Source organism: Leopardus geoffroyi, chromosome B2, assembly GCF_018350155.1.
Source record: "Leopardus geoffroyi isolate Oge1 chromosome B2, O.geoffroyi_Oge1_pat1.0, whole genome shotgun sequence".
Lineage (NCBI taxonomy): Eukaryota > Metazoa > Chordata > Mammalia > Carnivora > Felidae > Leopardus > Leopardus geoffroyi.
In genome coordinates this window covers 32,666,515-32,687,208 of record NC_059332.1, presented here as the reverse complement: position 1 = coordinate 32,687,208, position 20,694 = coordinate 32,666,515, and the positions used below count along the sequence as shown (strand labels likewise).

At 52.8% G+C, this 20,694-nt stretch overlaps 2 protein-coding genes and 1 long non-coding RNA gene across 3 annotated transcripts in view; 2 read left to right on the top strand and 1 right to left on the bottom strand.

Moving 5' to 3' along the window:
* Nucleotides 1-12,186, top strand: part of IP6K3 (inositol hexakisphosphate kinase 3) — a 22,730-nt gene extending 10,544 nt beyond the window's left edge. The window contains exons 3-6 of the mRNA XM_045497934.1: nt 6,022-6,235; nt 7,381-7,556; nt 8,564-8,739; nt 10,663-12,186. Coding sequence (XP_045353890.1) covers nt 6,022-6,235; nt 7,381-7,556; nt 8,564-8,739; nt 10,663-11,130 — 1,034 coding nt within the window. The 3' untranslated portion in view covers nt 11,131-12,186. The remainder of the gene's footprint in view (nt 1-6,021; nt 6,236-7,380; nt 7,557-8,563; nt 8,740-10,662) is intronic.
* LOC123608257 lies at nt 11,898-20,058 on the bottom strand. The gene is made up of 3 exons (XR_006717148.1): nt 19,889-20,058; nt 16,840-16,891; nt 11,898-12,481 (listed from the first exon to the last, which is right to left on the bottom strand). It is a non-coding gene; the product is annotated as an uncharacterized LOC123608257 (long non-coding RNA).
* The window catches only part of LOC123608256 (ubiquinol-cytochrome-c reductase complex assembly factor 2), a 14,052-nt gene continuing 13,121 nt past the window's right edge, over nt 19,764-20,694 (top strand). Inside the window, exon 1 of the mRNA XM_045497935.1 lies at nt 19,764-19,936. Coding sequence (XP_045353891.1) covers nt 19,799-19,936 — 138 coding nt within the window. The 5' untranslated portion in view covers nt 19,764-19,798. The remainder of the gene's footprint in view (nt 19,937-20,694) is intronic.

Genomic DNA, 20,694 nt, shown 5'->3' with positions numbered 1-20,694 from the left:
AGTGCCATGGCTGGGTCCCGTGACCAGGGCTGGGAAAGACAGGACGGGCTGAGGCCTCCTTCACCTCTGGAGGCCCAGGCAGGTGAGAGGAGCCTCAGGCCTGGGTCAGGGCATGAAGGGGCTGGGATCTGACAGGTTTAGAAAACCAGAATTCCTGCCCTCAACTTGTGGCAAAGCCAGGGCCATGGGTTGCCTTTGAGGTTTAGCTGCGGAAACTGGGTACAGAGCAGTGTATGTTCTAGATCCGAGCACAAGGTGGGTTCTGGGGAGTGAAGGCGGGGTGGGGAGGGCTGCCGTCTGTGGGACTCCAGGCAGGGGCACTCTTGGCAGCCGGCCAGCATCCATGGGGCAGGCTTTTTGTGCATACCCAGCCTTCACAGGGTATGCAGTTCACAGGGCTCTGCCAGCCTCCAGCCCCTCAATGGGATGAGTGCCCAAAAATCTCTTTTAAAGGTGTTTAGATGTTGTGACTACAAGCTTCTGCCCTCATTATCTAAGCATCTGTAGTAAAAGTGATGATAACCTCCAAGTAAGTCAGTCAAAAATTCACTTGCATTTCAATGATGAAGATACTTGGGAAGGATGGAGCCTATCTATACGGGTGTTTCTCAGAGTGTGACCTGGGATTGACCAACTTTACCAGAATTGCTGGTGTGTGGGTTACAATGCAGATTCCCAGGCTCCATTCCAGACCTGTGAACCAGAACCCCTGGGGTCAGGGTCCAGAAATGTGTATTTAGCGTGTTCCAGACTGAGACTGACTGATAGGGGGTCAATGAGCCCTAGGCATTGCTTCAGCCCCAGCCTGCCAAGACCTTCTGAGAGTCTGAGACAAGACCCACGAGCATCATACGCTAAGAGACAGGGGCGGATGGGTGGTGTGCAGCCTGTGTGGGCCTCCCCTGAGGCCTCTGGGGCCGTAGGCCGGTGTTGCCCATCAGTTGTGGGTCACTGCCCATCTTGTCAGAGCACCCACTGGAATGAATGTCTGTCCTTTTGCAACTAAACTCAACCTAGCAAAGCGGTGGCAGGATCTTGCGTGGGGTGGCCTCCTGCCCACAGCATTTCACGCTTGTTGGACACAGCTCTGAAGCTGAGACAGACTGCCAGGACGGCCACAGGCAAGGCAGGAAAGTGAAGGAGGCTGGTTGGTCTGCAGGACCCCATCCTGATGCTCCCCCTGTGTCCCGTCTACACGTGCCCATTCCTCTGGGCAGGAGAACAATGGCACCACTCTCAGGCACCCTCAGGCACTGGTCTACTGTCCAGACCCCTACTCCACCCTGCCTCCCAGTTCTAGTCGGGCCCATCCCCAGTACTGCCTGCCTTAGGGCCCTGCTGACTTGATAGATTAATTTCAGCCAAGGCATCACAGCTACGTGTATCAATGGCCATAGAGCATGCTTCAGTCTCTGCCTTCCCCTAGGAGATGCTGTTTCCACACAAGTCGGGAGGGGACTGGGTCAGGGAAACACATGACACCCTCCGGCGAGACCACACAGCCCTGCTGAAGGTGAGGCAGAGCTTCCACACTGGGGCGACACCCAAACACGAGGTTTCAATGATGCAGAAACACGGATTCACTCAACAGCCAGAACACAATCCATGAGGTGCCACGGGCCAGGCACCACCTAAGGAAACACACATCTAGGGAGACACAAGAGAAAGGCGCCGAACCAGGACCCTCACACTCTCAGATGCCTGGAACAGGTGGCTGAGGTCAGGTTTTAGATGGGAAACAGTCCCTACAAGGGCCCTCGGGCTGCGCGGGCTTCTTGTTTCACCGGAGAAGAAAAGTGGTGTCAGCTTGGTGTTCACTCAGTAGTTTCCACGTGTTAACTCAATCCTCACGACAACCTTCTGACGGAGCTACTATTATTATCCCCGTTTCACAGGTGAGGAAACTGAGGTACAGAGAGGTGACATGACTTGCCTCAGGCCACACAGCCAGTGAGAGGCAGAGCCAGGATTCAAAGCTCCGAGGTCTGGCTCCCAAGCGTGGGCTCTCGGACACCCAGGCCCGCTCCACCAGCACAGTCACCCAAGAGATGGGCTCCTCACATGCCAGTGCTCAGGGGGTCATCTAGCCCAACAAAGGAGGGGATGTGACTTGCCCTGATCCGCTCAGCTAGTGACCTTAGATCAGGGAGGCTCGAAGGCCCACAAGGCTGCCACAGGGGAGTCTCCCTTTTTCTCCCCCATGGGAATGGCCCCAGAGAGAGGGGTTGTTTCTCTAGTGGCCACTGCAATGCCATGGAGCACACCCTCTCCCTTCTCACTGCCCCGTGCTGTGGTGGCATCAGGGAGTGTTAGGCAGGGATATCACTCCCAAAGGTAGCCTCCCCATGCCAGGAGCTTGCCTCGACCTCCTGCTGGGCTCCTTGGCCATGACATCTTAGGGGCTGCATCCCTCTGCCTCCCAGTGTACCTGTCAGCTTTGAGTGAGCAAGGACGTACTTCTAGGTCCAGCTGGTTGACAGATGAGCCAGATTCATATTACAGACACCGGCAAATAAATGCTCTCACGAGCTTAAAAATAAATGCATGACCGTATATTCATGGAGGCTGGGGAAGCTGCTTGGCCAAACCAAAATTGCTGAGATGCTCCGGGCATGGCGGTTGGGCCGTAAGCACTCTTGTCTGCCCAGCTGGCAGGGCTGCAGGTTGAGGTGCTTGGGGAGGGCTGGTGAGCAGGCAGGCAGGGCTCCCCTGGCCAGGCAGAGGCGGCAGAGTGCCGGGAGCCCGTGGCCCTCTGAGGCCTAGTTCCCACGGACACACAAGGCAAGCTGGAAAGCCAGGCCGGGCCCAACATGATTCTTGACTATAAACCAATCCAGGCCCCGAGGAGTCTGGATTCCATTGACACGCTGCTTCAGTAAAGAGCTGGCATGTTGAGACGGCCAGGCAGCTATCTGCTATGGGTCTCAGGCTTCAGAAGGAAGGTCTGGGCTGAGCTGCAGAGTGATGTGGGAGACGGAGGGAAGGCAGATAGATGGAGACACAGAGCCAGAGGCGTGCAGGAAGCCGGAGCAAGAAGGCACAGACCTGGAGTCTGGCTGTGTAGCTCTGACAACATGAGAAATAGAAATGCCTTTTGGATTTTATTGGGTTCTCTGCACCTCTGCTCGCCTCCATTTATTTAGACACTCAGATCTGATGAGACCAGACAAGAGCTGGAGCCTACGGAAGCGGATGAAGGTCACATTTCTTGTCCTTCCAGGGAAGCCTCCCGGGGTTGAGGCTCCCCGAGACAGCGGTTTCTTGCAGGCTTGGCACCATAGTCCCACAGATGGGAGAGGCCAGACGGTGAGCTGAACTTTACAAGTCCCCAAAGGGCCCTGCCCTTGGCTGGCGCACCATCCAGGGCTCCCCCAGGCAGCCAGGAGACTCCAAGCTCCTCAAGGACAAGCACCAAGGCCGGTGCTCTCCTTTCTCCACTGTGGAGTGGTGGCTCTGGGGCCTGGTGCTGGTTTCTAGGTCAGTCCTCCTCCCCAGATCATGCACAGAGACCCTCCTGCCTGAGAAAACAGGAATGGAAATGTAAACACCATGTCCTCAGGCTTCTCGGCACTCCCAACCCTCTGTACTGATGACCCTCTCACACATTGGTGGCCTCATGGCTTCTCTGTCTGTTCCCACGGAACAGAATGGCCAAAACAAATGTGATAGGGACACAGCAGGAGTGTCCCTCGTCTACACACAAGTAAACACAGCATGATGACACCGGAGTCTCCCGATGAAGTCCTTGGCTCCGTGGTACAGCTTGTTCCTTCTTCCGTATCCGCACCTGGTGTGGCCTTCTCAGAGCTCCACTGCTCACACACTGTATGACCTCGGGCAAGTTATTCCAGCTCTCTGGGTCTCGGTGACCACAGGCAAGCACCTTACAGGCTGTCACTCAGTGGAAACAAAGCAAAAGCACGCAATGCTGGCACCTGGCAGAGATTATCACTACGGTAGCTCTTGCCCTGACCTGCATCAGCCCTTGTTCTCACGAGCGGCACAGCTCAGGCGGGCTCCACTGAGAGATGCGTGCCAGTGTGCAGGTAAACTACAAAATGCCAGGTTCAGGTACAGTATTACTAGTAGTATCATCACTAGTTCACAGGACTCAGGGGCCTGAGAGATGCTGAGGCAGAGCAGAATTTTTTTAAAGGAACTGGAAAAAAACTGCATGTCACTGTCAGGCTGCAAAATTAGGGCACTGGGAATCTGAGATGACAGGACTGGCCCAGAGAGACCGCTGAGCCAGACGCAGATGGCCCTGAAGAGCGACTTGCTGAATTATAGAGCAGCCCTGAAAATGAGCGTCCGCCCTGACCAGCCCGGGCAGGGACGCGAGCAGGGAAATCAGCTGCCTTGAGTGCTGGTTCAGCAGAAATTACCACTTGTGCTGAGAAAGTGACCAAGTGGTCGGGGGAGGAAATGAATACCTGAGAGGACATGATCACATGCAACCCACCTTCTCTCAGTCAGAGTCCCAGCAGAAAATGAGCGGTGTGTTTAAAGGGGTTTAAATGAAGAGAATTTTTAGAGGGACTGCTTGTAGAAGGGCAAGCAGGATTAAGGGAACAACTGGGGGTGACGAGGCACCCAGGGACCAGCACCACTGCAAGGCTGTAACCATCCCTAGACCTGAAGGGCCGAAGTCGGGGAGTGGTGACACTGACCCAGCAAGAGGAAGGCCACAGAGGGACAGGATGACACTGCAGCAGGGAGGGCGCCGCTGGGATAAGTACCTCGACCTCTCTCCCGCCCCGCCCCATCTCCTGCCAGTGCCAATGTCCTCCACTGGTCAAACCCATGGGAAACGGGGCGGGGGGGGGGGGCAAGGAAGCCACTGGTGCACCCCACAGGGTCAGCCTCTGAGGCACAGGGCAGGTTGGAGACAGGTGGAGAGAAGCTTGGCGGGAGGAGGAGCAAACTGAATACTCATGGCATCAGCTACAGAGGAACAGGGAACTAAGAACTCCAGAGATCCAGTCCTCACAAAACCATTCACATGGCTGTCTCCTGCCACCACCGAGAATAGGGTTCCACCTCCACCAGAACTCTGGCGAGGCTGAGCACCCACTGATACTGAGCCCCACGGAGAAAGACCTGGGCTGTGCCCTCTGAGCAAGAAATCCAAAAGGGGGTGCCCACAGAGGCATTGACATACACGCCAGAGCTAACTACCTGACCTGGCCGACGTCGTGGAGGGGAAGCCCAATTAGCACATTTGTTCACTGGGTCTCCTCACCCTCTTCACTCTCATAAGCAGCGACTGGAGCAGGCTGTCGTGCCTTGATTACAAACACCGATGGTCAGGAGGTACCATAGCTGGAGAAATCCCACCAGTCCTCTGTTTTATATCAAAGAACCATGTTCTGTCAATAATATTCATGTGCTATGTGTCTAACTGAAGGAAATGGTGAGCATCAGTGTTAAAGCCAGAGACGGGGCGGGGACAGGGTATAAATGAAGGCAACAGAGAAGCAGAGCCCCCAGAAGGCTGAGGCGAGCTTCCTGGCAGGAGCTGGTCAGACATAGATTAAAGGAAGGGAGAGCAAGGATGATGAAGGAGGCAAAGGGGAGGCATGGGATGGGCCCCAACTTCCCGCAAAGCCACCCTGGGAGAGGGGGCCCTCTTTGCAGAGGACCGGCTCTGATGACCCAAAGTTGGGCCCCTCTGGAAGAGCGGTATTGTCACTGGGAAGGTGCCACTGTGCACAGAGGAACCAGAAGGCGAGAACAAAATGTACAGGACCGGCTTTGCGAGCATGAAAGGACAGAGAGATGCAATAAAGCAGAGGCTGTGCCCAGATCAGCCCAAGGCTATTTTTTTGCAGGCTCCATGGCCCTGGGCTCATTCTGGAACAGTCCCCATAGCTCTTCCTTGAGAGGAGAGTTAGGGAAGCGGAGAGGTCGATCAGTGCCATTAGAACTACAATTCAAAAGGATGTCACCCCTTGTCACGCGTCCACCAGGTAAATTCCATCTGGTTTTCCCCTCCTCTCCCTCCCCCCGTGTGCTCTGCAGGCACCATCACGGTGCATCTCCGAAAAGACAGCCGAGGCCATCTCAGCCTGGTAGCGAACCCACTGAAGGAGAACCGGGGGCCCTTCAAGGTCTCCACGGAGTCGGCGGCAGTGGCAATATGGCAGACTCTCCAGCAGACCACCAGCGGCAGTGGTGGCGCCCACACCCTCGCCCAGTGGCAGCACACTCAGCTGGCACACTCACTCAAGGAGAGGTGAGGGCCACTTGGCAGGATGACAGAAACCCACTGGGGATCAGCACCGCTCCCACCTGGGCCAAGCCTAGCAGCTCCCCAATGGGGCCAAGAAAGTGAGAAATTCAGATGAAGGCTCCATCTAGAAACACCAATGTGACCAAAGAAACGAAAGGACTTCCGTTCATGCCATTTTAGAGGGAGGACTCCGATGCCTTTCTCTCAGCAGCTGCCGCACATGCAGAGTCCTGCACAGAGCAGGCATTTAGTACACGCTTGTTTAATTACATACCTGTTTCACCGAGACCATGAAGTGTCTCTCGTGGGGGGAGGGGGTGGAATGCAAAGACCCAGAACAGTTGACATGAAGGAAAAGTGGCTAATGGCAGTCAGAAATCACCTTTCCTTAAGGGCCAGGAAGGGACGAGGAGAGAGATCAACACAGCCACCCTGCGGGACCTAGGAGACGCAGGCAGCTCAGGGCACCCGAGGTCCTGGAGAGGTCTCCAAAACCTCTGATACTGTTAGCTGACCTTTCTCAGATGGAAAGCACCCCTGGGGACTTATAAACCATTTACGGGGAAACAAAAGGGAGCTAATACAATGAAAATACCTCCCTTCCCCAAGGAGCACAGCGGATGTAATTAAGCCTCTTGGCTCAGCATCAGGAAGCAGGTACACATTATCTCCGTTTCACAGATGGGGAAGCCAAGGTGCACAGGACAGGAGAGAGGGTGGACCAAGGATCCCTGATTCCCACCCCTGTTGGCATTTTGAGGTCTCGAGGAAATAACAACACGGCACACAAACAGCCTAAACCCCGAGACTTCTGATTCCAGGCAGGGTCGCCGCCCCCGTGCTATGTTGCCTCAATAGTGCGAGAGTAATCCAGATCACTTACAAGTGAACTGAAACCACCACAGCCCTCTGATGAGGTGACACGCTCTAATGAATTATTCTGGGGTTTAGAGAGACCCCCTGCCAGGGCGGCAAGGTGGCCTGATCTGGTGCCCAGGGCCTGAATGCGGCAGGAGGGACTCTCCGAGGCCCCGCAGGCTTCCTGGAGAGTAGCCAGAGACAGTGCACTTCAGCGTCCAGCCCAGGAGAGCCCAGTCACAGGGACAGGCACCGGTGCCCTGACTGTCGTGCGCTTCCCTCGCCCACAGCTCAGCCACGTCACTCCTGAGGTCAGAGTTCCACCTCAACGCCCACGTGTCCTCGCTGGTGGAAGACGCTAACGGAAACCAGGCCGAGAGGAGGAGCTTTAACCCGTGGGGTCTGCAGTGCCACCTGGCCCACCTGACCCGCCTGTGCACTGAGTACCCGGAGAACCAGCTACATCGTATCCTTGCCCGCACTCCCTGCCCCCTAGTGGGGTGGGGGTGGAGATTAAGAACAGCCATGCCACGGAGGTGGGAGGGGAACAGGGCCAGGGGAGGGGTGGGTGGCGAGACAGAGACTGACACGTGAGGGAGACTTTGAGGCACAAGCCCTCAAGCCTAGGACCTAGAAGAAATCTCATCTCTCCAAAAAAAAAATCAGAGCGGATGGGGAAGTCAGACTGGGATCTGGTCAGGCCGCTGCCTCTGCCACCCAGGGAAGCAAGGACAGGCCGGGCCGGGGGTCTCTGGGGGCACACAGGAATGATGACTGCCACGCCGGGTGGGGGCGGCACACCCCATCCCCTCTTCTATCCCTCCAAATCCTCCCTGCAGATGTCTTCCTGTGGAGCTGATGGCGTGAGGGGGTGTGGCTCCCCCCTTAGGGAAGTGCCCCTAAGTGGACTCTTAGAGGAGTCACTCCCCCCTCATCCTTAGGCTGCCATGTTCTCAGCGAGCACATTTAGGCTTGCAATGCCCCTTTGTCAGCGCCGGGCTCCTTTCTGCAAACGAGTGACTGGTTTCACAGTGTTTACTAAGACACATCTGCAACCCTAATCCCTAAGAAGCTTTTGCAGGATAATTACTCCGCTGAAATTAATATTCCTGCAACTCATCTCCAAAGCTAACATCAACCCACTTCTCCCAAAAGGTATTGGCCCATTCAGTGACTTGAGGTTTTAGCCTTATGATTTTCTGCCATAAAATGTAAATTGGGCATGGCCTGCCAGGGATTTCACGCCCGCATTTAAATTTCAACCTCAGAGCAAAAAGGAAAAGGAAAAGCAGCTCACAGGCTCATAAACTCCCCCTAAGTAAATGGACTTATTAAAGCAGCCTGCAAAGCTAATACCTTGAATTCTTAAGAGGGACGCCGGACTTGTCTGTAAGGAGAGAAGGGAGAGAAGGACTGGCACTCAGGGTGGGGGCCTTCACGTCCTCGGAGCCTTCCTGAACTTGGTGTGACCAGGGTTTCTGTTGCTGGAAAACGTCGTGTCACGGTACAAGTACCCCTGTATCCTTGACCTGAAGATGGGGACCCGGCAGCACGGGGACGATGTGTCCGAGGAGAAGAAGGCCCGTCACATGAGGAAGTGTGCTCAGAGCACGTCAGCCTGCCTGGGCGTCCGCATCTGCGGCATGCAGGTAGGTGGCAGAGGGCCCGCTGGAGGGCGGGGCGTCCTGGCACGTCCACTGTGGGGCAAGGGTGTCTCCCAACTGCCACCACAGCCCACAGAGCCCTTCGCTTGGGAAGCAACACAGGAGGCAGTCGGGCACAGCCCTTCCGCCCCGGAAATGCATATCCCTGTCTGTGACACGCTGGGATTTTTTTTTTAAGAGACCCTTTCAGGATAGTGGTGTCAAAAATCCACCATTTTTTAAACTCGGTCTCAGGGTCTCTGGCAGCTGAACTTCCCGGCGGCCACGTGGGTCCTGCTCACAGTGAGAGCAGACCTTTGAGCGCAGCGTGTGAGCAGGGGCTGAGGAAAGAGCTGAAAAGGAGCCTCTCCGCCTCACTCACCCACTCAGCGCACTCCGCTTCCTCAATTACTTGAATGATAAAGTCGAACCTCTCCTTCTCAGGGGCTGTCGAGGCACTCTGCTCTTTGAATTCTTATTAGCCATTCCTTCTTCCTCCTCCACCTTTTCTGCTTTTCGCTGCCTGTTCTGGTTAGTGAAGTGGGAAGGTGGTAACCTGTTCAGCGGAGGCAAAGGAACGGTTAATTTTTTTATTGCCCAGACTCTACCCTGTTTTTTGCAGCTCTGATGTGGCTTGTGGCAGAGGGGCTGCAGAACGGGAAGAAATAAACTTTCCCCACGCGTTCACTCTTACAGTCTATCTCCTCAAAGCAAAACCAGACACCGATTTGACGGTACACGTTCAAGCTTTCCTTAATTGAAACTGCCACCCCTTGAAGCTGGAAGTTGAGTCTATAAATTTGTTGCACAGATGTCCCTTGGGAGGCTTGGAACGCAGTCCTCAGGAGAATGCAGTGTGATGATTTGGGGTGTAAATGGAATCTCTCTCTGGACCTCAAATCTTCTGAAATTGATCTGATTTATTTAGACAGTGACACCCGTCGTGTATTTATGACGGCTAATTTAGCAGCCGATCTCCAGCCCTGCAAAGCAAGTCTATCATATCTTTCTGATTTTTTTCCACACTGGTAGAAACATATCACATAATCTGAAGGCAGGAAAGACCTGAGAAACTGTCTTGGCCAGGTATGGGCTGACCTTCCCAGGTGAGCCAGGGAAAGGTGTGCCAAGTCATGGCCATGCCAGCCAGTGGCCTTGGTACAGCCTCTGCCATCTGAATGAAATGGGAGCGGTTGCCACTGTCCCCCCATCAGCATCTCCTCCATCTGCTCCCTTCCTGTGGCCAAGACATGACAGGGGAGGGGAGAGGAGCTGGTGCCAAGGAGGACCCACCAGCCCCACAGAGCTGCTGTGAACCGCCCCCCACCCACCCAGTCCAGGCTCCCCTCAGCTGCACTGGCTGATCCATACCTGATCGAGCCCATCTTTTTATCTTTTTCTCTTCAGTCACCCTGCTCTACCCCAAGAGCTCTGACTGTTTCCTTAGAATCTGCAGAGAAAGGACTTTATAAACTTCATTGGGGAAAATTGAATCTAGTTGGCTTTCCAAGGCCATTGGCTGTGATTTCAGATTCCTGCTAAAGCTTACTAGCTTGGGTTTGCTAATATTTGAATTGAAGAGGGCCAGAAGCCAGGGTTTAAATCATGATTTGGAGGATGACATTGGAAATTCACAAGAAAGGCAATCCAAAGCTTTTCCTCATGGGTGGAGGGTCACCTCTGTGGGGTGAAGGATCTTTACACCTTGGATTCCTATTAAAGGCTTGCACAGAAAGCATTTTAAAATGTGAAAGTTCCACTGGTGCTTGATGAAAGATCATCCTTCCATTCATTTCAGCCACTCTTGCCCTGCATCTCCCGGAAATCTGTTTATATATCACGTTAGCTTGTAACACTGCAACCATAGCAGGGACAATATTTTTTTTAAGTTGGCAATTCTTCACATTTTCTTTCTCTTTTTATTGGAAGGTTTATCAAATTGATAAGAAGCACTTTCTCTGCAAAGACAAGTATTATGGAAGAAAACTCTCTGTTGAGGGGTTCAGACAAGCCCTCCATCAGTTCCTGCATGATGGAACCCGCCTCCGGACAGAGCTCCTGGAACCCATCCAGCGCCAGCTTCGGGCCCTCCTCTCGGTCATTCGGAACCAGAGCTCGTACCGGTTCTACTCCAGCTCTCTCCTCATCATCTATGATGGGCAGGAGCTGCCAGAAAGGACCTCAGAGGGCCTGCATCCTCCGGAGGCTCCGCAGCCGGACCACGGCAGCTCTTCTGGAAGCCTCTCCAAAGTTGACATCCGGATGATCGACTTTGCTCACACAACATACAAAGGCTCCTGGAATGAGCATACCACTTATGATGGACCAGATCCAGGCTATATTTTTGGCCTGGAAAACCTCATCCAGATCCTGCAGGATATTCAAGAGGGAGAATGAGGCTTGTTGGGCCTATCCAGATTTTTCTGGAGCGCAGATATCAAAAGGGACCTATTGGCAGCCGGGGTACTCTAGACACTGTTAGAGGTCTTTGTAATCATTATATCCATGTTCGAAAGCCATATGTGGCATATTAATGGCTGCTAAAGAAACCAGCTCTGGAGATAATTCCATGTACTCTGGCATCTTATGCTAATGCTGGTCGTCAGAGGCTGGACACGCAGTGTGAAATGGCACCATTTTAGAGTATACTGGAAGGCTGCAGCTTGAGTGAGAAGCCAGCATTACAGTGAGATTCTGGAGAATTCGCATTTAAAAATGCTTTTTGTTGTCATGCTGAAGTCTTGGCAAGCTGTGAGGCAAAAAACTCTACTTGAAGAAGACTCGAAGAGGGAGTTCATGAGTGTATGGCTTGTCTGCTCGCATGGGCTGCCCACTCCAAGGGCAGATACAACATTATAATGAATGACTGTCTCTTACCTTCTTAAGAGGTATTCTCTGTGGGGCAGGAAGAAGTGGGACAGATCTGCCCATCTCACCACCTTCCTGCCCAGGGTCTCAATGGGCAAGGTCAATCCAGATACAGCCCAGGCAAATCAAGACCCCAGGTTCTCCATTGTTTCCCGTGGAGATAAGGGTCTCTTTCTAGACTTCCGGGTACCTATTGGAAGTGATGACTCTGCCAGAATCTGGCCACAAAATGGCTCTAACCATGAAATGCAGCTTCCAGGTGGGGGTGGATTGCACAAAAGAATGAGCCACTGATGTTACATTACACTCCCCGCTTTCTATTTATTTATTTTGGGGGTGGGGTGGGGGAGTCAGAAGAGAGAAGCCTGGAGGGCCAAAGAAACCAGGCGCAATGTTTACAAGACTGGTGGACAAGTGTAAATACGGAACAAAGAGCAAACAGTTCTAATTAATTCCTTCTTCTGCAGTGTGGAAACCTATTACAATGCCCTTGAGTCGAGCACTAAGATACGTTACCCAATTAGGGAAATAAATTTGTTAATAAAATTGCTGAGGTCACCAGTGATTATTTGGTGCGCCTTATTACCCTTTCTGTTTGTTTATTCTGATCATCACAGTGCACGAAAGTTCCAATTTATGGCTGACTAGAGTATACAACAAGAACAGTTCACCGATTTCCTGCAATCCTTTGGGGATCCGTGGGTGGGAAATGGTGGCTAATACAATATTTCCATGCATCTACAAGGCAGGTAGCAGGCCTGGGAAGTAGGTGGTCCTTTTATCTGAACTTTAGACAATGCAGAGTTAAATAATTTCTGTATTCTCGTGGCTAATTACCATCAACTTTCCAAAATCCACATTTAGAGAAGGAAAGAGTGGCCTGGATAAAAAAACAAAAACATTGTTTAATTTTAGGATACATTATATAGATTTCAAAGCAAGTTAACTTCCCTAATTAGGTTTGGCTGAGGTAACGATGTGTTAACTTGAATGCTTTGCACCCATGGTGGGAGAACTGAGTCCCAGTATGTTGGGTGGCAAAAGGAAGTCAGCTGAAAACTAAATATTTGCTAATGACAAAATGGAGCCCCAAATGCTGCTTTTTCTAGGCCACTTCCTTGCTTGAAAATCTGGTTCACCAAGTCCAAAGCTCCCTGCCTTCGCTTCTGATTCCTGCCCCCGTTCTCAGCCCTGGGTGCTGTGGGACCTGCCTGAGGATGAGGGGAATGATCAGCTAGAATACAAGTCTTTTAGGGCTGGCCACCCATGTCACTAACTGTGCTGCCATTGCTGTGCTCGCTCCTGCCCACGTGACCCTTCTTCCCTTTAGTCACTCCTTTATCTGACAGTACCCTTCATATGAGGACTTCTTCCTCCTCCACCAATCACTCAAGCCCCAGCCCAAATCCCCAACTGCCCCTGAAGATGTCACCAACAAAAGCGCAGTTTGTCGCAAGGGGCAAAGTTGGCTAGTGGTTTTAGACTGTGTGTCCCAGACCACTGGGCTCACAGGGGTCGCTGCTGTCTGAAATGTATATGAGGCTTTGCTGACCCAGCTGAATGAGTCAACCCAAGCACTGTAAACCCGGACAGAAGGAGAAGAACAGAGAGGCACGGAAAGTAGAGAAGATGGCGGCCATGTATGTATTGGATCTCCAGTGGGAGTTTACTTTAAAATGGCAAGAGGGGTGAGGGAGCCCTGAATATCTAGTAACCAGCAAGGGTACACCGACCTGAGAAGCTCTCCCCTGTCCATCTTTTTTGCTAAGCACTGGGGAAGATCCAGCTCTTGGGAGCATAGATTCTAGTTGAGGGGGCAAGAATAAGACACATGAACTGACGACAAACCACATAAGACAGTACCCAATGATACAGAGGATTCAGCTGTGTGGTGCAGATGATCAATCCTAAGAGTTGAAGAGGTCGGCTGACAGACAACACACATCATAGAAACTGTCGGAGGAGGTGAGACTTCATCTGGGCGCTGAAGGGTGACAAGAACAGGGAAGGGGTTGGCTGAGTGGAGGCAAGGAAAAGTCCAGCATGCTCACGAGTCTGCCAAACCATCCAGAATGGGGATTTTGTGGTTGGGAGTAGTACAATGAAGAGTAGAGAAGTGGAGTGAGCCCAGATGGTAGAGACACTTGAAAATCTGGCTGAGTAGCTCATTCGTTTGTGATTTCATTAATCTGTCCTTCCTTCCTTCCATTCATCCATCCAACAAATACTTTCTGAGTGCCTGGTACATACAGCACAGTGCCAGAGCCGATGCAGAAAACAAGGAAGTGTGAGGATCATGTCGTTATCCTTAAGAACCTTATGACTTCATAAGAAAGTGAAGCCTCTCATATGAAAATACCATGGCGGCTTCGACAAGGCATGGGAGCCGTTTGCTCAGCCATACAGAGTGCTACCCAGGAGAGGAGAGGCAGTTAGGGCTCACTGCCATGTGGGGTGATCATGGAGGTGTTTGAGGCGTGCCTTGAAAGGGAGGCAAGTCTGAGAGGTGATTAAGAAGGCAGGTATTATCGATGAGCTTGGGAATAGGAATCAAGGGTTTTGCTCAGGGAACAGCAGCGGAGGGTGTGGGCCACAGGCGCTGATGTGAAGAGGTACCAAGAGAGATAAAGACAGACCTGGAGAAAGCCCAGCACTTGAGGACTGAGAAGGACCTCCCAACCTTCCACCTCTATTGCTCCCTCTTGGCAGGAAGCCCAGAAGGGCCTCCTGGCTGGCTTCCCTTTCCCGGCGCTGGGGAGCGCTCTTCTCCCTTGAACTGAGAAACATACAGGGATTAGTCAGGGTGGGTTAGCCGTTATAACAAACGCTCCCCAATAACAGGAGCTTCATGTTACAATCAGGTTTGGTCAGCAGAGAGCCTCCGCTCCACACAGTCATCCAGGGACCTTTCATCTTATGACACCACCACCTTCAATCAGCCTCAAGGACTAAGAGTGAGACAGCACAGAGAAGGCACGCACACATTCCGTAGGCAAGAACCAGCCATGCATGGGCCCTACCCAGATGCCAGCAGGCTGAGATGTAGTTTGTGTGCCTGAAAACGGGTTTGACGAGACCCCGGTCAGTCTCTATTATAACCTCCAGGATCCTCGTGTCAAATTGATACCTGATTTAAAAAGGGAGAAAGAAAGACACAAAGAGCACATAAGGGGGCACAGGGGGCAACAGGGGCCTGGCAGTGCCAGAGCTGTGGGCCCTGAGCAGATCCTTCCCCTGGCCATGTCCTCATACAGTGAGGGTGAGCCCAGAGCGCTGGTGGACCTGGTTCACGTCTCCCTACCTCAGCTGCCTCATCTGCCCCCAGGAGCTCTCACTGGGTCCTCGAGACAGGTGATGCAGAGGAATAACCTTCTCCTGACCTCCCCACCAAGGGGGGACAAGGGCAGCCTGGGAGCCAGTCACCCAGCCCTGCCTCCTCCCTCTGTCGTCGCGGTGTGATTGAAGAGGAAGCGACAGAGTGTTATTACAGCTTTTCCATGACGCAATGTCATCAGGAAGCCCTGGGCCTCTGGACAGCACCCTGGCAGTCCCATCGCTCTTCCCAGCTGCCTGGAGCCTTGTAGCCCATGCTGGAAAGCGCAGGAAGCGGTCTAATAAAACAAATGGCCAGGCAGGGCCACTCATTAGCAGCTCTTCAAAATGATCTAAACTTCTGACTTTTGATTTAAATCTGCATCCACTGTGGCCAAAAACAGAAAACAGAAGATGAGGGAAGGAACTGAAATGAAGGCGTGGGTGCCAAGAACTGGAGGGGAGGGAGGGAGGGAGGGGGAAGCAGCTCTGGGACAATACCAAGTTGAGCACCAGCCAGGCCGGGCTGACTTGTGGCCAGGTTGGGTCCTTTTCATTAGGCATCGCTCAGAACTTCCCTCTTCTGTTCCTAGGCTGCCCTGGAAAGGGACAGGAAGTTTGAGGGCTAATCTGAATCCAGAAATCGATCTGCTCCTGATTTGCCCTTCACCCTTCTCCCTCAGACCTCTCAAGAGAAGAATCTTACAGGGGTGTCAGGTGGGGCCTGGCAGGCCAGGGGACCCGGGTCTGTACTCAAATGCCGTCTGTTCTCTTCAGATCATTTACTGAGAGATGACTGTACCGCCAGGGCCTGCTGTCGAATACTGACTAGTGTTTTGCGGGGGCCAAGAGCGGCAGGGCCACTCCTTGAACTGGGGGCCAGGGAGGACCTCTCTGAGGTGACATCCACTAGAGCAGAGTGAAGGGAGGGAGGCAGGGCCCAGGGCAGAGGACAGACGTCTCCACAGAGCGGAGGGGCTCTAGGTATGCTGGGCTGTGATTTAGGACCCCACCGAGGCCTACCCCAGCACACCTCAAACACCCGCCGATCTTGGTAAACAGCTCACCTCCGGAAAAGGGCCGCAATCTACTGCCAGCCCGACCCTCCCCGGGCTCACCTCTATGCAGGGGCATTAAGTGACTAACTTCTCCCAGGCAAATCCAGACCCACTTTTGGTGGTAACGTATCTGCATATTGCAGCCAATCATTTTCTCTGGCTGAATAAGTTGAAGGAAGAAAAATCAGGCGATCGTGCCCCACAATACAGCTAAGTATTTAATTCGTTTTTAATGTTTACATTATTAACACCGGCATTACAAAACGATATTTTTACTTTCAAGCAATTTAAATCTGCAATTCGGTGTCTCAATTACTGGGATCATTATAACCTGAAAAACTGAAGCAACGCTCGTTCCCTCCTCTCCTCCCCCTGTGGTGCCGGTTTCTATAAGGAGCAACTGGGACTCCATGGAGCCCAAATACCCATTCCAAATGGATCAGGAGGCACAGCCCTGGTAGAGGTTTTCAAGAAGCCAGGGGAGGTCGCATTCGGTGTGGAGTGAGTGACAGCCGGCAGGTGGGTGTTAAAATGGTCATCAACTCTCCGAGGACTGGCACTAACCAAGTCACATTCCAGGCGGTTGCCTATTAATGTGTCCAGAATGGCGCTGGGTGGCTGACAAGCCGTTGAGCTCAGACTCTGGCTCCAGCCACCCACAGGCATGAGAAGGTGGAGGGCACAGGTAAAACAAGACTGGAGAGGACCCGAGCCCCTCGGGAAACTACAGTGTGTCCTGAACCACACCACACATGCAGTTCACGGTAACACTGCAGAGAGGCCGCAAGGGGCATCCTGATGGAGGGGGTGAGAGCGGGGGCTCTGGAAGCCACTCAGCTGGGGTGCAAGTCCAGGTTTTGCCACTTACCAGCTAGTGACCTTGGCAAGTCCTCATCCTCTCTGTACCTCAGTCTCCACTTCTGTAAAATGGGGGAAATGGTGGTACTTCTGAGCGCCATTACGAGGACGAAATAGCCAATATTGTGTAAGGCGTTTGCCGTGTGCCTGACACACAGCAAATACTCAGTGAGTGTTACTTTATCACTTTAATTCCCATTTTTTAAAGAACTGAAGCTCAGAGAGATTAAATAACCCACCCAAGGTTGGCTGCTCCAAAGACCTCTGCTGCTCATGTGCCTGGAAGCCACTCGTGCCCCTCGTGTGACTCCAGTCTTTCTCAAATACAGGCTCCTCCAGACCACCCAGACCCCACCCCTGCCCCAATCACTGTGGACCCAGCACCCTGCCTCGAATCTCTCCCTAGCACTTACTGTATATGAAATTATCTTGTTCCTTTATTAAATGACTTAACACATTTAAAAGCACTATTTTCATCATTATAGGACATGTGTTCGGTTTGTTGCCCATCTCGTCTGACTTAAATGTAAAAGCCACAGATCCGGAGGGGAGAATGGAGGGAGGCGGAAGCAGATTTGGGACAATACCAAGCTGAGCGTCAGCCAGGCCGCGCCCTCGCCCGTCTTGTGCACCATGGGGAAGGAACTCAGGACTGGCTTCATGGCTGTGTGAGCTGTGCAGTCACACAGGGCCCTGCGCTCCAAAGAGCCCCACACTTGGTTTAATGCTCTGCTGTTATGGTCTTACAATTCTTAATAATATTTTAACAAGGAACTTTACATTTTCATTTGGCAACGGTCCCCCACAAATCGTGTAGACAGTCCTGAATGAATGAATGAATGAATGAATGAATGAACAAGCCCACATTCCAACCCAGGTCTATAAGACTCCGAGGCCTCACTACTGAACCACCAAGCCCAACAAGATTCCAGTGCGGGTAAGAGAGGTGGGCAGAGCAGTCTGAACCAGGGGCAACCACAGCCTGCCTAGAAGACATTGTGATGGGGAAGGGAGAGCCTTAGAAGCAGACATTGGTTTGAGTTTCCTAGATGTCTAGTTGTTCTCAATCTCTCATTCCACTTGCGCCTCGAGTGGGGTGAAAACCATTTAATGCCACCTAATGCTACTCTTCCTCTCACTGAACGAAACAGGGACCTCAGACCCTGCCTCCTAGGACACTGTCAGCCAGCCATGCGCTCTTCGAAGCCACAGCTGTGGTCAGGCCTCAGGCAGAATGACAAGGCCTCTGGGCACCCAGCACAGCCCTAGGCTGGGACTCATTCATAGCCTGGAACTTGACAGTAAACAGATACAATCCTTGACCTTTTAGGCCTGGGGTCGGCCATCAAAACTATGTGGCTATAAATACAGCTGATGATGAGAGCAGGGAGGTACTGTTGGACCGGGAACGAGGAGAGGGTGCCCCTGAAAGCCTCATTTTTCCACTCCTCCTGAGCTCTTCTAACCTCAGGTAGGCACCCCCTGAACTCACTTACCTCCAGTGAGCATTGCACACCCCAGGTCCCCAGTGGTCCTCGTTCAATAGGTCTTTACTCTTAAGGCCTTCAGAACAGTTCAAAGCTGATCCTTGCTAAAATCATTCATTGATCTTTCCTCAAATTAAACCCCTCCCTCCTCTTCTCTCTCCCATTTCTGCCCCAGGCCTGGCTCTTACTGCTCACGTCCCTCCATTCCCACTTATCCAAATTCTAACCAGCCTTCAAGGTCCAGCCCAAATGCCATCTCCTTCAGAAGCCATCTCCAATCTTTCTCCCCTCACTCCCCCGAACAGCTAGAAGTAGTATTTCTTTCTCCAAACTCCCCAGCATCTTCTAACATTTCAAGTAAGGCCCTCGTGACTTTGAACTTTGGGTTGCGTATTCACTATTCCACATTCTACTCCTTGAAGGCAAGAGTCTCCTGGGTTCACCTTTACAAAGTGGGCAGGTAAGAAGAAAGAGGTTCGGAGAAGCTGAGTGTTGTAAGCAGAGGATGGTCTTGGCTAAATGCCAGGACAGTGAAGCTACAGAGCAGGGCTGAGGATTTCTTAAGGAAACTGGTGGGGTTATCTTGGGAAGAAAAATGATGGGCACACCTGGGTTGCTCAGTCGGTTGAGTGACCGACTGACTCTTGATTTCAGCTCAGGTCATGATCCCAGGGTCCATGGACAGAGCCCCTTGTCGGGCTCGGCACTGAGCATAAAGCCTGCTTGGGATTCACTTTCTCTCTCCCTCTCTCCCTCTCCCCGCTCACGCTCTCTCTTAAAAAAAAAAGAAAAAAGAAAAGAAAAGGAAAAAATGATGACATTCCACATGATGTTGCAGCTGGAGATGTAAAAGAGAAGACTTGGTAAAGCAAGTTTCCGAGGCTGAATCAACCCAGCTGACTTCACTCAAGCTGGGAAATCTGTGCCTCCCATGGAAAAGTGCCTGGTGTGGGCAGGGGGGCGCTATGAAGGGATACTAATGTGGCTGGGAGAGAGGAACAAAAGCTAAGGAGCAGTACCAAGTGGTAGTGACAGGTACAGGGGCTGTGAGAAGAGAGAAGGGGAGGCGAACAACTTGTGCCTGCTACATGATTAAATTCAAACACATCTTCATCGAATAACCCGTATTTACATGCAAATGTATTCGTTTATGCAAATTAGCAGAGGTCTCAGAGGAAGTTTTTTAGTCTGGCTCTTGTGCAGTCATTGAAAAAGAGAAGCAAACCTGTCCCTGGGGTACTCCGCGTCTGACTTGCCCCTGGGAGCTGGGCCGGCTCCAGGAGGAGGAAGGCTGAATTAGCTCCGCGAGCAGAAACAGGAGAGCAGCGCCCCCATCCGGAGAGCGCCAGGGCGCCCGCGAAGTCGCGCATGCTCGTTCCTCCCACCCACCCCATCTCCTCGGGAAGCCGGAGAGCCTAAGTGCGCAAGCGCCACCGGCCGCTCCGACTCCTCCCATGAGGGCGGGGACAAGCGGGGCCCAAAATGGCGGCCAGCCGCTACCGGCGCTTCCTTAAGCTCTGTGAGGAATGGCCAGTGGACGAGACCAAACGGGGCCGGGACTTGGGCGCTTACCTGCGGCAGCGGGTGGCACAGGCCTTTCGGGAGGGAGAGAACACCCAGGTGACCGGACTGTGGGGTCCTCCTGCAGCGGGGAGGCGGTTGGGGCGATGGGAGGAAAGGACGAGGCAGGGACGGGGCCAACGAGCGGCTTGCCGAGGTGTTCACGCATGCGCGCGCCTTCCCACCCCGGTCGCACGTGCGCGCGGACCCTCCTGTACCCCCGGGAACTGCAGAGAGCGACGACCCAGCCTTTTATTCAGTGCTCTCATCTGGCTGCACTTTGGAGTGACTGAAGAAAGCTTTTTAAAAACCTAGATGCCCGGGACCATCCTGAATCAGAACCACTGGGGGTGGGGCCTTGGCCTGAGTATTTTTTAAAGTTCTCCAGATGATTCAAGGTGCAGCCAAGGTTGAGACACACAGCAGCAGTCGTAGACAGTGACAGTCGCAGGCTTATAGCTCCCCCGACACGGTGCTGGTACCTCGCAGTGTTGTGCACTGACGTTGAGCTGAACCTCCGGGACCTCTGTAGGGCCTGAGCTAAGCCTTTGTGTGCTACCTGGGCCCCTGTTAGCCCGTGCAGCACGTTTGGGACCTCAACCCATGCCCCTGTGTGTAAGTAGTAGACCTGATTCTTGCTATCCTCCAGGTTGGTGTGACGGCAGCTCTGGGACTCATTCATAAAGCACATCTTCGTTGAGCATCCACCATGTGCTAGGTGCTAGGGAGACGGATGAGGTCCTCTCTGCATCTCAGCGTGAAATTTAAGCTTAAATTCTAGTTCGGGACACAATAAGGATGTAGACCTATGTAAAGTA